This window comes from Hippichthys cyanospilos, chromosome 3 (genome assembly GCF_059441005.1).
Source record: "Hippichthys cyanospilos isolate Australia breed blue-spotted pipefish chromosome 3, RoL_Hcya_1.0, whole genome shotgun sequence".
In the NCBI taxonomy this organism is placed as follows: Eukaryota; Metazoa; Chordata; class Actinopteri; order Syngnathiformes; family Syngnathidae; genus Hippichthys; species Hippichthys cyanospilos.
In genome coordinates this window covers 14,938,016-14,954,038 of record NC_142371.1, presented here as the reverse complement: position 1 = coordinate 14,954,038, position 16,023 = coordinate 14,938,016, and the positions used below count along the sequence as shown (strand labels likewise).

At 42.4% G+C, this 16,023-nt stretch overlaps 2 protein-coding genes across 7 annotated transcripts in view; one reads left to right on the top strand and one right to left on the bottom strand.

The window, feature by feature from the left end:
* Positions 1 to 16,023, top strand: part of washc5 (WASH complex subunit 5) — an 83,730-nt gene that overhangs the window by 29,321 nt on the left and 38,386 nt on the right. For all 5 annotated transcript variants that reach the window (XM_088410759.1, XM_088410757.1, XM_088410756.1 and 2 more), the window contains exons 7-8: positions 13,964 to 14,116; positions 14,353 to 14,466. In XM_088410759.1, the coding sequence (XP_088266885.1) occupies positions 13,964 to 14,116; positions 14,353 to 14,466 (267 nt within the window). The remainder of the gene's footprint in view (positions 1 to 13,963; positions 14,117 to 14,352; positions 14,467 to 16,023) is intronic.
* LOC148425854 (uncharacterized) overlaps positions 1,326 to 16,023 on the bottom strand; it is a 31,544-nt gene continuing 16,846 nt past the window's right edge. Inside the window, exons 1-2 of one of the 2 annotated variants that reach the window (XM_088410762.1) lie at positions 13,008 to 13,066; positions 1,326 to 7,189 (exon numbers count right to left, since the gene is read on the bottom strand). In XM_088410762.1, coding sequence (XP_088266888.1) covers positions 6,254 to 7,087 — 834 coding nt within the window. In that variant the 5' untranslated portion in view covers positions 7,088 to 7,189; positions 13,008 to 13,066 and the 3' untranslated portion in view covers positions 1,326 to 6,253. Of the gene's footprint in view, positions 7,190 to 13,007; positions 13,067 to 16,023 lie in introns of those variants that run through there. The other variant, XM_088410761.1, reaches the window with a different exon arrangement.

Genomic DNA, 16,023 nt, shown 5'->3' with positions numbered 1-16,023 from the left:
GCAATTACCATAAGCTACTAAAATCATAATAACATCAACACTTATATCCATATTCTTGCCACTTGCACACATATCAATGACTCTGCTTCTACAGTACATATAAAAGTGGTGTATGAATAATTTTACGCATCGTGTGAAGAAGTGTTGATGCATGTAACAAACAAAAGAGTTCTTCACTGCTGCGAGGGCCTCAACACACCATGCCAACGTTTGGGTTTGGAGCTTGTCAGCTTGTTGTAGTGAAACACTGTCAGAAGGTTGGCATTCGCGTCGTGAAGGGGTTTCAGGCCAATATAGCATGTTGAATGGGGTTGAGCCATCGGAACTACAGTGGGCCCCCGTGTTACGAACTTAATCCGTTCAGCGGCTACGCTCGTAACTTGAACTGCTCGTATGACGGGCAATCCAAACCTATGTTAATTCGTGAATGCGTGCAACGCGTGCAAAAACCTTAGGTAAAAACGTCACGACTTTATACACATATTAAAAATGAGTAACATAACCTACTGTACAGTTAAATTAAATACCATAAATATACAAAGGAAAAATGACATTTACCTTTGGGGCGAGGTGACTTGAGCTGAGTGGAGACAGAGGTGAGCAGAGACCAACCCGCAGAATTTATTTATTTATTTTCTTGAACAAGAACTTTTCTCAAACTAAAACATATCACCGGCGATTTCCTTCTCTTTAATCCATAATAGAAGAAGCCTCTCCATTTTGTTGTCGAGCGAGGTCCGTCCCCCGGCAAGGAAAGTCTTGCCCTTAGAAGATTGCCGAGCGGTTCCGTCCATACTCACGAGCAAGGTTAACTATGCACGCGCCTCCTTCGTATTTTTTTATTATCTCCTGATTGGTTTCTATTGTCATCATCCTCTTACTTCTTCCTTTACCGCCACTTACAATTTTAGAAGCCATGTCTAACAGATAAAGTTTGCAAAGTCTTCACAACATTCCTTCCTTCCGTTTTTGACTCATTTTCTCTCCTTCCTTCCGTCCCGACCAGCTGTGCCATCAAGCTAGATAAAGGCGTTCGGCCAATAGCATGTAGGCATTTTTGTGATTGACGTTACGCCGGCCAATAGCATCTCCGTGAGTGAGACCGTGACTGACACCGTGACTGAGACAGTGACTGTGACAGTGACGGTCTGTGCGTAAGTGAGGGACAAAAAACTCCGCGGACCACGCTCGTAAGTCGAAATGTTCGTAAAAGAGGGTGTTCGTAAACCGGGGGCCGACTGTATTGACTTCTGATTGGCCAGTTAAGCTAGCGAATCGGTGCATGAGACGAGGGTAGAAGTAAACAAAGTCTCTGGGAAGAACGCTTGTACAGGTAATCTTGTTTTGTACTTTATTTATATCTCATGAGCATCTTACGTTTTGGCCACATGGACAAAGGAAACTGCAGGGGACTTCATGAGCATGTTTCTTCTATCTCCATAAGAAAGGCTTACACATATGCTATGTATGGTAATACAAATGTTAATACTTAAAAACACATGTTCTTGTGGGTGCAGTGATACAAACATCTTTATTTAAATTATTTTGTTTTCAATTATATCTAGAAGAAGCTTATTTCGGAAACAGTGTTAGTTACTTCAAACACTCTTTGTTGAGTCTGACTGAAAAGAGCAAACTGTTCTTAAAGTGGCCATCTCATTTACTAGATTGAATATGTTCATCCTTAAAAGGGAAAAGGCAGTACTTTTGTGCTCTTGAACACAATCAATCAATCAATCAATCAAATTTTATTTGTATAGCCCTAAATCACCCAAGTCTCAAAGGGCTTCACAGATGAAAAGAGGTCATGTGGAGACTTCTTTTGAAAAATGAAGTCATCCAGAGACATTTTTTTGGTGTATGGTACACAACAACATCCCCTGTCAAAGCTCCCAGAAGGGGAAGGAAAAACTCAAAAACCCCAATTAGGGGAAATTCACAAACCTCCAGAAGGGACCACAGGTGGGAGGAGCCCCCCTCCTGTCCCACAGGTTGTTGAAGTGGATGCTGCATGTACCAAATACAGACAAAAAATACACATTACAGACAAGTACAGGTAAACAATATAGATTACAGCAAACATATTGTGCTTATATTGTGCAATGATGACAGCATCCAAAGCCATTGGGCAGGAATCTTCCCACAGTCCAACCAAGTGGACCGCAGACGGTCGATCTCTTAATCAGCGATGGTCAATCAACGCAGGGCCAAATGGGGGTGGTCATGTCAACCTTCACCATCTAGCTAGCCCCCTCTCCGAGCCGGGAGAAGGGGGCTGGAAAAAAAAAAAACAAGAAAGCTGCAGACAGGCCCAATTAACTAAATTCTTTTGAGTATAAATGTGTTTTTAGTCGGGATTTAAAGATTTCTACTGAGGTGGCTGCGCAAACTTCCATAAGTAGGGTATTCCATAAAACTGGCGCGCGAATGGAAAATGCCCTTGATCCCGCGGACTTCTTTTTAGCCTGTTGGTTCGATAGCAAACCGGCATTTTGTGACCGAAGTTGTCAGGACAGATCATATGGTGATGCTAAGTCAACGAGATAGGAAGGAGCTAAACCGTGTAAAATTTTATAAATAATTAACAACACCTTAAAATCACATCTCAGGTGTATTGGAAGCCAATGCAGGTCAGCTAGAATCGGAGTAATATGATCGAACTTTCTCGTCCTTGTCAATAGTCTCGCTGCTGCATTCTGTACAGACTGCAGGCTTTTGACGCAGGACATGGGAAGCCCAGAAAACAAAACGTTACAATAGTCTAGGCGTGACGTAACAAATGCATAAATTAATGTTTCAGCATCGCTAGGAGAAAGAATAGGGCGAATTTTAGCTATACAGTGGTACCTCGGTCCTCGAACGCCTCTATACTCGACCAAATCGGTGCTCGACCAAAAAAATCAAGTAGGTAATGCATCGGACCTCGATCAGATTTTCGGTGCTCGACTAGCCGAGCCGAGCCGAGCCGAGCCGAGCCGAACGCGCTCCTCGGCCCTTCTCGGCCAGCGGGTAAGCGCCAGTTCAACTCAGACTGCCAGCGGAGTAAGACGTTTGTTCGAGTATTTCTTCCCGGATTTAAACTTTTTCGTGTTGCTCTAGCCCTTAATAATGGGTCCAAAGAAAGACAGTGATAAGGGGAAGGCAAAGAGGAAAACAATGAGGACCACTATTGAACCGAAGAAGGAAATTATAGCAAAATATGAACGCGGTGTACCTCGCGTCGCAGTTAGCTAGCGTCATCATGGAAGGAGTAACTCCCTCCCGTCCTCTCCACATCCATTCCTGTATGCCATCAACCACTCTCCAAAACGTAAGTAAATTATACAAAATGGTTTATAATGCTTTATTTATCTTTATCTTTATCATGTACTGCTTGTGCACATTTACTTGTGCACACATACTTTCCATTATTTCTTATGGGAAAATAGCTTTCGGTGTTCGAACAAATCGGTGCTCGACCACCACCTCAGAACGGATTATGTTCGAGTACCGAGGTACCACTGTATTGCGAAGGTGAAAAAACGCCGTTCTTGTCATGTTATTAAAATGTGTCAGAAAAGAGAGGGTTGAATCAAATATCACGCCGAGGTTTTTTGCAAAACTACTATGGGAAATAGTACAGTTATCCAGGTTCAACGTGGCATTCCTAATCAAGTGCTGATGATGAGCTGGGCCAATAATTAACATCTCTGTAAGCAGAAAATTGGAAGACATCCATTGTTTAATCTCGGCAAGGCAAGCCTCCAGTTTATTGCACTTGCACGGATCTGTTGTTTCTAAAGGCATATACAATTGGGTATCATCAGCATAGCAATGAAAATTAATAGCATGTTTACGTATAATATCGCCAAGAGGAATCATTTAGATGTTGAACAGTAAGGGACCAAGTACTGACACCTGCGGGACACCGCATGAGACGGAGAAAGATTCAGATATTGCATTGCCATAAGAGACACTATGCGTCCTTCCCAGGATGTAAGATCTGAACAAAGAAAGTGCTGATCCCGAGATACCAACACATGATCTAAGACGTTCTATAAGAATATGATGATCAATAGTGTCAAATGCGGCACTAAGATCAAGCAGTAATATTATTGAGTTGTTGGAATCCATGCGTAAGACAAGATCATTCGTCACTTTTACTAGGGCTGTCTCAGTTGAGTGGTTGGCCCTAAAACCTGACTGAAGGAGTTCAAATCTATTGTTGTCTGTCATAAAATCGCTAAGCTGTCGTGCTACAACTTTCTCAAGAATTTTGGCAATAAACGGAAGGTGTGACACTGGTCTATAGTTAAAGAGATTTTCAGGATTTAGGTGAGGTTTCTTAATTAATGGTTGAATGACGGCCGTCTTAAAAGCTTCAGGTAAAATGCCAGAGGAGAGTGACAGGTTGATAATATTCAAGACAGATGACCCTAAGACCGGGAATAAATCTTTAACGAGTTTGCCTGGAAACGGGTCGAGCATTCAGTACGTCGGCTTTGCTGCATTAACCGGGTGTGTAAGACACTCCAGGGATACTAAATCAAACTGGGACAGGGTAACCAGACTTTCTTGAACCTGATTGTCCGAACTAGCATCAACAGTCACAGCCAAGGGGGTAAGTGACGCTGCCTTTTTTATTTCATCCCTTGTTAGCTGAATCCGCTGAGTAAAGAATTGCATGAAATCGTGTGCTGAATGGAGGGAACTATGATTAATCTGCTGCTGTTGCGTGAGCTGTGCTACTGTGTCAAATAAATATTTTGGGTTGTTTTTATTCATTTCAATCATTTTGGAAAAGTAATTTGTTTTTGCTAACCTAAGAGCCTCTTTATATTTCAGCAAGCTATCGCATCAGGCCTGACGGAAAACCTCGAGTTTAGTTGTTTGCCATTTACGCTCAAGTTGTCTACTTAACAAGTTACACATACGCGTTTCATCCGTAAACCACGGAGTGTGCCGCTTTGGATGAGTTTTAGGTTTCAGCGGCGCTATAGAGTTTAGGGAATTTAAAAGAACCGTATTAAAATCATTCGCGAGCTTATCGACTGAACCAGTGAAAGACGGAAAGGCAGCTGTTGCGGAAGGCAGTAATTCAGAAAGTGCAGCAGTGGTTGATGAGTTAATATCACGGCTCTTAAAGCCTTGGTTGTGGACAATAAGACCACACTGAGCTAGGACTTCAAATGTTATAAAATAATGATCAGACATAGCGTTAGTATGCGGCAGAATTGTGATATTTAAGGGCAATTAGGCCATGAGTTAACACTAAGTCTAAGATATTACCATTCCGGTTTGTCGCTGCTTTTATTATTTGTGTGAAACCAAATGCATCGATTATTGCTTGAAATGCTGCAGTAAGTGGCTCCAATGGGGAGTTCATATGAATATTGAAGTCACCCATAATTAGTATATTATCTGTGTGAGTTATTAAGTCAGCCATAGGTTCAGGGAATTCATCTAAGAATCCAGAGTATGGACCGGGAGGACGGTAAATAACTACCACATAGAATGGTGGTGAGGAGCTCGATCGCATAACGACAGCCTCAAATGTCTTGGTGTGATTAGTGCTCGTGCTAAGTTTAAGATCAGATTCTGAAATTAGGGCAACCCCCCCCCCCCCTTTTTTTTTTACAAGGACGGGCAACATGTGAGCCCACAAAGTTTGGGGGTGAGGCCTCATTTAATAATAAGAATTCATTTGGTTTTAGCCAGGTTTCGCAGAGACCAAGCACTTTATTTAACATTGTGATCTATAATAAGATCATTTACAAGAAGGGCTTTTGAGGGGAGTGACCTAATATTTATGAAGCCGAATTTAAACTGGGAAATTTTTCCTGGACTATTCTGAGTCCTCATGTTGGTAGTACTAATACCAACAAGATTTTTAAGGCTGGGGCTTGCTTTTTATTTTGAGTAATTAAAACCTCGTTGCAATGTTAATAAAGTAGGAATTCGATTGTTGACGGCTACAGCGCACATGTTAATATTACTATTCCGCCTAGGTACTATGTCACAAGTCTTACCGATTAAAGAGGCAGGGGTATTTTCCTTAATCAACACCACCTCAGCAGAAATCTTATCATTAGGGCATTCAGCATTGGGTATTGAAACAGTGTGTGGATTGCAGTGACCTGGACTAAGTATGCTATGTGCTATGTGTGTTGTAGCAGTCCAGCCTAGTGCCGGTTAACTCTAGCCTTAACGACTCCAAACCCGTTTTAGCAGGCTCGCTACTCGCCTGCGACCAGACATGCTCTAATGTGAGAAGTCATGGAAGGCTCAAACAGTAATCTATGTTTCTAGAAAGAGTGATGGCGCCTTCCCAGTTAGGGTGAAGGCCATCCATCTTTAGCAGGTCGGGCCGGCCCCAGAAAGAGGGCCAATTATCTACAAACTGGAAACCCTGCTCTCTACAGAAACTAGCCATCCACCAGTTAAGCGAGAATAATCTGCTGAACCTCTCATCATTGCCTCTCGCAGGCAGAGGGCCAGAAACAATTACTCGATGCCGACTCATCTTTCTAGCAAGATTACAGGTCCTAGCTATGTCCTTCTTTGTATTCTCAGACTGCCTCATTCTAGTATCGCTGGAGCCGACATGTATGACTATGTCCGAGTAACTAGTGTTGTTTGCACTAAACTGGTGTCTAGGCCTCTTGCGTGTCAGCTCCCTAAGATTAGCTTCAATGTCGGGTGCTCTGGCCCCAGGAATACACATTACGGTGGCTGGCGTTTTAAGCTTGATGTTACGGGTGATGGAGTCCCCTATAACTAATGTGCGGGAGCCAGTAGACTGAGATGGAGTTTGCCTAGCAAGGGGGCTAAAACGATTATGCGTCCGAACAGGCTCACCGCGGCTAGCAGGCTTCTTAGGGCTAATGCTTGCTGGACTAGCTAGGCTATGACCCGCACTAGCCGACGCTAGCGGCATTGCGGGAGGGCTACGGCCCGCACTGTCACTATCAGATGTGTCCGTCTGATCTACAAGTATCAGACTACTCTGCTCTAGCTGACGGACACGGCCCTCTTGGAGAGAAAGCCTCTCCATGAGAATAACGCAGGTGTCGCAAGTCACAGATGCCGTGGAGGTGCACGGAGCCATGCTTACCTTAGTACAGCCGAGCGAATACTTACGCTAGCAGAGCTGCACGAGAATGAGGACGGACGGAGCTAGGAGCTGTTCAGAGAATCGGCGAATCACTCGCTATCAAAGAATAGAAACAGTCCTCAAAAATGAAGAAAAATAAAAAAACACCGAACACAGGTCCGACGGGTGGTGGTAAAAAAGAAAAATAGAAGAAGAAAAATATCGTTCGTCTCTCCAGCTAAGGCTAAAACAGTGACAGCTGTTAATTGCCTGTATGAGCCCCTAATTTTCTAAAATGGCGACAATCAACAAAAGGAGAAAAGTTGAGCTGCAGTGGGACGCAGTGATCCGTGGTCAGCACCCGCAGCTATATATTTTACAACTGGTACTGACAGCTGGATAAGGACAAGTTTCCGCAGTTATAGCATTTGGTAAGAAAATGCTAAGCTTGTTGGGGTCGACGTATTTGTGTGAGAAGACAGTCTCGGATATGAACTTAAATAAAAACCGTGTGAGGACACGGTTATCGGACTCTCACTTTCAAGACATCTTGCGCATCCATACTATTGCCATAGAGCCACACCTGGCCTTTGTCCTGTACTCCAGATTTCAGTTTCACCCATCACACTCATGCGGACAAGTCATTTTTCATTTACGATAAGTCTGAAAAGGTTTTTTTTTTTTTTTAAAGTTTTCACTCCAGAATAATAACCATTTAAAAATCCAATCATTATTTATAAATACTGATTTCATATTTTAAATGAGCCATGCACTTGTTTATGACTATTATTTGTTCATTTCTCTGTTATTGTGTTTAAAAATATTATAAATATTAAACTGCCATGGTGAGATATTTTTTTGTTTCAAATGTAATTTGCACCCAAAAGTACAATTACTTCTGTTCAACTGTTACAAAAAAGTTAGTGTTAAAAAAATGAACTTAAGTGACTATTCAATTTCAATATTTAATGTCAATTCATTTTTGATTGGCATGTTTCAAATGAATCAAAACACATGCTTAAGATCGATGAGCTGAAAATAAAAAAGCAAATGTTAAACACAGAAAGGTTCGCTGAAATGTATTTAAATTAATTGCTGTTATATGTAAAGAACGCCTGCCAAAGTTGGCCCCCCTACATTTTTAACACACCAAATCTGGCCCACTTTGCAAAAAGTTTGGACACCCCTGCCTTATATGATCCGAGTTCTTGGCTGCAAATGAAATCCCAAGCAAAACGCATCGCCGGCAGAGCCGCTTCTCTCTACAACCATGAAGCAGCTCTCAAAGCTACAAAGAAGGAACATTGCTCTCGCGATAAGCTGAAAGAGAGATCAACTAGGCTCGTCCTTGTCACCAGTGAAGGTCAATATCCCAAAGAGCGGTCTACATAACTGAAGTCCACATCCAAACCTAAACCATACTGTCCTCACCGAGATAATAAAGAGCATTTTCTCAACACTTGCACCAACTTGAAGACATTGAATACAGACCACATTGTTGAATGGTTTGCTTCAAATGTGAACGAGCCAGAATTATGCTCTCTCAAACAACCTTGCAGTACTTGTAAAGAGCAACATCTGACAGTACTACATGATGCAGTGCAGCAAATCCAAAAGACTGTGCTTATGATGACTGCTCCCAGGTGTAACTAGACCGACCAAACAGATCCCCTACAGTAATGCTGAAGATGGTGATGGTTTTACCGCATAACAGAGACCGAACACTAGAGACTTATGCAGTTCTGGAGATGGCTCACAGTAGTAGCTCACAGAAGTATCATCCTCCCATAAGACGTTAAATATCTGAATCATCTCAGAGCCAGCGTCACTCACTCTCAGAACAATTCACCAGAAAGTAGTGCAACTCCATGTTGCATTCGTTGCCTTCTACATTTCTCCTCGATCCAACTCTCAGGAAAAAAAACAGATAAGTCAGGCATTCACTTCTGAGAATCTTGCTTTTGCAGAGCATTCAAATCCAGTGATGACACTCCAGCAGCGTTTCAAACACCTTCGCATTATACCGCTGCCACTTATTGACCATGTCGTTCAACGTCTGTTGCTTATTGGGTATGACGTGCCACACCTTCTGGGCCCCACAGAGCCAGTGCGTTCCAGTTCAACAGGAGGACCCATTGGGAGTCCACACGAAGCTTGGCTGGTCACTTCAAGGTCCCACCTCGACAGATGAAGTGTTCATCTCCGAGCAACAGTGCCTGTTCACCTCAGTGGTCTCACCAAAAAGTGAGCTCCGCAAGAATATTGAGCATCTTTGGCAGGTCGATATGCTACCGCACACTAACAAGAAGCAGTTAACTCGATCCAAGCAAGAGCAACAAGCCTTGAAACCTCTTGAAACATCCACAACTCAAGAGAGGTATGCAACACTACTGCTTCGCCGAGTCAACTCAATGTCTCATGCCCCCATAGAGGCAGTGAACCCAAGCCTTTGAGACATACTGCCAGGGAATCCAGAGGTTGGAATCATTGGAGATATGGAAGAGATACCACCTGATATTGCTAGCTCAACACCCGAATCCTGGTTTCTACACCGCATCTATGGTGCGGCACAATAGCAAAGACAGGATTGACTTTAACTGTTCTTTCCAGTACAAAGGGAAGTCCCTGAATGATCATCTTCTCCCCGGAGCTGTCCTAGGACCTTCACTGCTAGGAGTCCTTCTCCGATTCAGGCAGTATCCTGTAGCAGTGAGCAGAGACTTCAAAAGCATGTTCCACCAAATTCATCTTTTGCCACGTGATAAATCACTTCTGCATTTCATCTGGAGGGACATGAAGAGGACTGACAAACCCAAAATCTATGCACCACATGCGGCCCATGCTGTGCCATTCATGCCCTGCAGCGACATGTCCAGGACACAAGTAAGCCCAACAACAATCTTGTTGAATGCGTCGAACAGTCATTTTATGTGTAATTGTCATTTTATGTAATTGTCTGAGCAGCACACATTCAAAGAGGGAAGCAAAAATCATTTTTGATGATTTGTGTCAAGCTCTACACGCTGGTGGTTTCGAAATATGCCAGTGGGCTAGCAACGAGCCGTTAGTCATTAAGCACCTTCCACCCAAAATCAGATCTGAGAGCAGTGATCGGTGGCTGTCCAAATCAAGTGCGGACCTTCAGGAACCAACTCTTGGCTTACGTTGGGATTGCATCCATGACTCCCTGAAGTACAAACACAGGTATTTGAGACATCTTAAGCAACACTGACAAAGGTCTACAAGGCATTTAGCCCGGGGGTTGGCAACCCGCGGCTCTTGAGCCGCATGCGGCTCTTAAGCGCTGTCCTAGTGGCTCCCTGGAGCTTTTTCAAAAATGTTTGAACATGGAAAAAGATGGGGGAGAGAAATATTTTTTTTTGTTTTGATATAGTTTCTGTAGGAGGAAAAACATGACAGAAACATTCTTAACTTTTTCCAATGCTGTAAAAATGTGTAGAATAAATATTACATTTTCTCTCAACGAAGAATTACGTCATAGCCTGTGACATGCGTTTCTATTAGCAGGGCGGGATGCTAGGCAAGTGGCCGTTGTAAACAAACCGGCAGCCATGGGCCAAAGGGAAAAAGGGAAAAAGAGAAAACTAACTGAGGGGAACAGAGGATCAATGTTTCTTAGACCGAATCATTAGCATTTGTTGCCAATGCGGAAGGATTGCCTGAATGTTTGCTCTGTTGCAAGAAGTTGTCTGTTGCAAGATCATTCGTCTTTTTTTCTGATTTGGAGCCTCGCTGTGTAGAGCAGCACTGGTCGGAGACCCATGTTGTATAGCTTCGCCATTACTTCGTGGTAGGCCATGCGTTGCTCCAGGACGTCGGCCGAATAATCCTTGTAGATGCAAATCAGCGAATCGCGAAATTTCAGTTCATTCTTACGGCTGCGAGCCTCCCGAATGATCAACTCCTTCGTCTGATGTCGGTGAAAACACACAATCACCGGCCTGGGTTTGTCTCGGAGTGAAGGCTTGGTGACAAGGCTGCGGTGGGCCCGATCCAGCTCGGGCGAGCTGGCAACAGTTGCTCGCCGAATATCTCCACCAGAGCCTCCGAAAAAAAAAAAAAAAAGATGTAGGCCGAGGGCCCTCCATTGACTCCGGGACACCAATAATTAGCAGGTTGTTTCGCCTGCTTCGCCCCTCCAAGTCCGCGTTTTTCACCTTTAGTTTAGCATATGCATCCGTTAGCATGGAACGCGTGGCCTCCAAGCCACGAATGCGTTCATCGGACAAGTTGAGCCCGGACTCCAGGGACACAAGTCGTTCGCCGTAGCCAGCAACTACCGACTGCAAAGAGTCCAGCTTGGTCTCCATAGCAGTGAACGCCGTCTTGAATTCCACCGACATTGCCGCTGTTATAAACTTCCTGTGTTCCTCCAACAGGCTGGTAAGAGCTTGCTTGCTAACTTGGTTAGCCGCGCCAGAAGTGTCCTCTTTCCTTGTGTCTTTATCTTTCGCGAATCGAGTTCCAGACGCCATGAAGTATATCCGGGAATGTACGGTCACAGATCTTCGAACATGTAAACGAATGTGAGTCGTAAAAAGGTGTGTTATGTCAGGTTAGTGCGGGAGCAATCCGTCCACGCATCTACTCAATTCACCTCTCCACCGGAAGTCCTCGTACTTTACTTTTTCAAAAAGCTCATGTTTTATTTTTATTTTGTAATTGCAGGCTGCGTTGTATTGCACTGTGTTGCCCAGATAAGGGGCATGTTATGCACTTTGCATTTTGTTGTTTTTTATCGAATTCTTAAAATAAAAACATCAAAAATCTGATTTCTTTATTTCCTTCATTAAATTTCATCAAAGCAATGAAACATAATTCCTTAATATTGAAATGAAGTTAAATTTGAGGTGACATCAAACAATAGAGTAGTCACGTGATGCATCATTATCAACAGGATGCACTGCAGTAAAAGTAAATGTATTATGTATTTGTTGTCAATAGTAGGCTAATGTAGCTATTAGAATGTCAGCGAAATCTCTAAAAGAAGACTAGGACAAGCCTAGCTGCTCAGCAGCAAAAAGAGTAACTCAGACCAGCCAAGATTTACTTTTCTCTGCCATGGTACAGGGCAAAAGCTTGGCGAACGAACTCATGCGTTGCCAGCACTAATTCGCCTCTCAAGCATCCCTGCCTGGTTTTTATTCATTCAGCAAAGCATTGCACATTACAAGACATAACAAAAAGAGCCAGTCGGGCGCCACCAACAGCTGGGCCAAGGTCCGAGGTCACACTTTCCTCCATAAGAGCTTATGGGTTTGTTGGCTATTTACGGACAGAAGATGTTCATGGCCAAGTTCACGTTTGCTTTGTTTTGGCGAGATCTCGCGTGGCAGCAAAGAAACAATTATCCATGCTATGGTTAGAGTTGAGTGCTGCACTCACTGCTGCTCAGTTCGCCGGTGTCCTCCAGACGAGCTTAATTTACCCATTAGTAATGTAATTCTCTGGTCGGACTCCACAACTGTTCTCCACTGGAGGACTTGCTGAAGGCTACAGCTACATCCCTATATGAGGCAGCTGTCCAAGATTCTTGCCTTCCTAATGATAGTGCCAAGTACATTCAAGCTAAGAATCTCCTCCTGAAGCAGGCGCAATCTGAGACCTTTCCTGAAGACATCTCCGTGAGGAGAGGCTGACCAATAGCAGACCAGCATTGTAGTGACGCATTGCATGGAGGCATTGACGGCAACAGAAAATAAGTGCAATTACCTAAAACAGCCTGCGGATGGAGACAAAACAATACAAATACAGCCAGCCGAACTCATTTTTCACCATAGTGCCAACACCACCATGTGTCACAGAATAATATAATGTCATTTTTGTGTTTCCTTTTTACTTTGTTGAGCCGGTTTATCAAATGTAATAAAAAAATGGACATTTTCTAACACATTGACTTCTAATGTTCACTTACCCCAACGCGTGTATACCCATACATGTTCATCCCCAACGTGCACAGGTCTGTGAGGGCCCTTTATAGTTGCTTGCAGCTCTGCTTTGTTTTGTCTTTTATTATGTAATAGCACATGCGGTAGTTATTCAGGAAGGCCAGTCTCAGTGCTCTGCCGACCAAATGCTCAGAGCTATTAATACACATCTGTGATTTCGTTAATGTGTATTTTCAATGATGAGCCAACAATGTTGGAGATCACTGAAAAAAAAAAGAGAACAAATTCTTCCTTTCAATTTTTTCCGAAGAGCATAAAGTTCTCATTCATCTCAGCAATGTTAATTTTGTTAGTGTAGTTACTTTGCTTGCCATGTGTTTGAGGACCACACAGGGTTCGAAGGACCCTGACCATTTTAAATAACTTCAGTATAATGTGTAAAGTCTGCAAATTGAATCACAGCTTTGGTTTGATTGGTTAGGATTTGCACAAAACTTTTCACTGTTGACTAAAAGAGATTTTGAATGACAAAACGATTTAAAAAAACAATGGACTAAGACCAATAGAACAGTAAAGTATGTCTATCAATTTTGTAATAAATGATTAACAAAGTTTGGGTAAACTTACCCCCCCCCACACACACACACACACACACATACCGAAAGTACTGTAAAAGATGAACCAAGAAAAGATTAAAATGCCCACCTTTGGAAATGTTCAAAAAACATTTTTAATGCAAAAAATGTTTCATACACCACTCGGAAAATAGCTTCACTGCCATTTGCATTGCATTATTTATGATTATTTGGTGTAATGTCTATTTTCATAATTTTCTTTCCATTCTTGAAACCCCACATGGAGTTGCGCCCCAATTTTGATCAGTTTGTCCAGACAATGACAAAGACCTATTCTATTCTATTCTATTCTATTCTATTCTATTCTATTCTATTCTATTCATACAAATGTTCTTCCTGCTTTAAAGGTGTCTGCCTACCCTCTACCCGAGCATCGTAGTACAGCACTGGCTAATCAGGCAGCCATGCTGTACGTCTGCCTTTACTTCAGCCCATCCATACTGCAAACCCAGCAGGCCAAAATGAGAGAAATTGTGGACAAGTACTTCCCTGACAACTGGGTATGATTGTCAATGGGTATCTTCAGTTGCTAATGTGGGCTTTTTATTTGTTTTTTTCCATTGTGAAAAGTGGAAGTTTCTCTCTTGACATCTGTAAAGTGTAGAATCCCTAGTTTTTTGTCAACTGCGAATAATTCAAACACTCAAGTCGTTTTTCAAAATTCACTTTACTATGTCTTCATGGCTTTTGATCTAATTATCTGAAAATGAGCCACTTTCATGTTGTCTTACCACAGGTCATCAGTATCTATATGGGGATCACAGTGAATCTCGTGGAAGCCTGGGAACCATACAAAGCTGCTAAAACTGCCCTAAACTACACTCTAGATTCAGCAAATATCAAAGAACAGGTACATTCAAATTGCATTGACTTCAGCGTCAATGCAATGACACTGATGCATTGACTCCCATACTAACAAATATAAAATACAGTAAGTATTCCCAACTATGGACCTCGGTCAAACGGAAATTCCCAAACCAGGAATAAAAATGAAAAATAAAACTCAAAATTTTGTAGGACTATATTACATTAACGATCGATTCCTTGCAGCAGAAGCTCCGTTAACCCGAACCTAGACGCAATACAGACCTTGTCTCCATATAGCAAACAGGCAGTAAATGTCTCTGGTTTGCCCTATTTGCTATACGTGGCCGGGCTTTTTTCTTTTTCATTAAAACCGTATCTTCAAAACCTCCGGTGGAGATTTGTCCAATCCTCTGGTTTAGTTGTTGCGTGTAACCAACTTAAACCGGAGATTTGCATCATTGCACTTCGCTTTTTCCCGTCAAAGACACAGATACTGCGAACATCAAGAGGTGGAAGTTCTTTCTGATTAGACACATCAGAGGCAGAAGTTTTTCCTGATTGGACAGAATTTGGCGACGCCACTGCCGTCTAGTGACTTGTCATGCTTGTAGGTGAATGAAACCGCACTGTGCTGGATTCGTATGGATGACCCCAGTGTGAGTGCTTACAATATTGTATGTATTGTACATTTTAGTGCTTCATTCAAACTTTAATTGGTTAGCCATGGGTCCCAAGATTGGTAGTGATGTTAAGGGAGAAGTAAGACGATGATTAGTATGGAAACAAAACTGGAGATAATCAAGAAATACGAAGAAGGCTAGGCATGGCAACCCTCTCTAAGGAATATGGCCATACAAACTCGTCAAGTAACGTCACTCAAAGGTAAAAAAATACATATATATATATATATATATTTATTTATGATGGTATTTAATTGTATACATTTATATTACATATATGTAGCACTTACTTTACTATTTTGTTACCAATTTTTAATATGTATATACGATTTCGATGTTTTGACCTGGGGTTTTACACGCATTAGCTAATTGCCATAGGTTTCTATTGCTCGCCATACGACAATTTCACCTTACGATCCCAACACTGGAACGGATTAATTTCGTACAGCGGGTGTCCACTGTAGACTAATTTTTCTCAAGACTGACAAAACTTAACATTAACAATACAGTGGGCCCCCGTGTTACGAACTTAATCCGTTCAGCGGCTACGCTCGTAACTTGAACTGCTCGTATGACGGGCAATCCAAACCTATGTTAATTAGTGAATGCGTGCAACGCGTGCAAAAACCTTTGGTAAAAACATCACGACTTTATACACATATTAAAAATGAGTAACATAATATACTGTACAGTTAAATTAAATAACGTATACAAAGGAAATATGACATTTACCTTTGGGGCGACGTGACTTGAGCTGGGTGGAGGCGGAAGGGAGCAGAGATCAACCCACAGAATTTATTTATTTATTTTCTTAAACGGGAACTTTTCTCAAACTAGAATATATCACTGGCGATTTCCTTCTCTTTAATCCATAATAGAAGAAGCCTCTCAATTTTGTTGTCGATCGAGGTCCGTCCCCC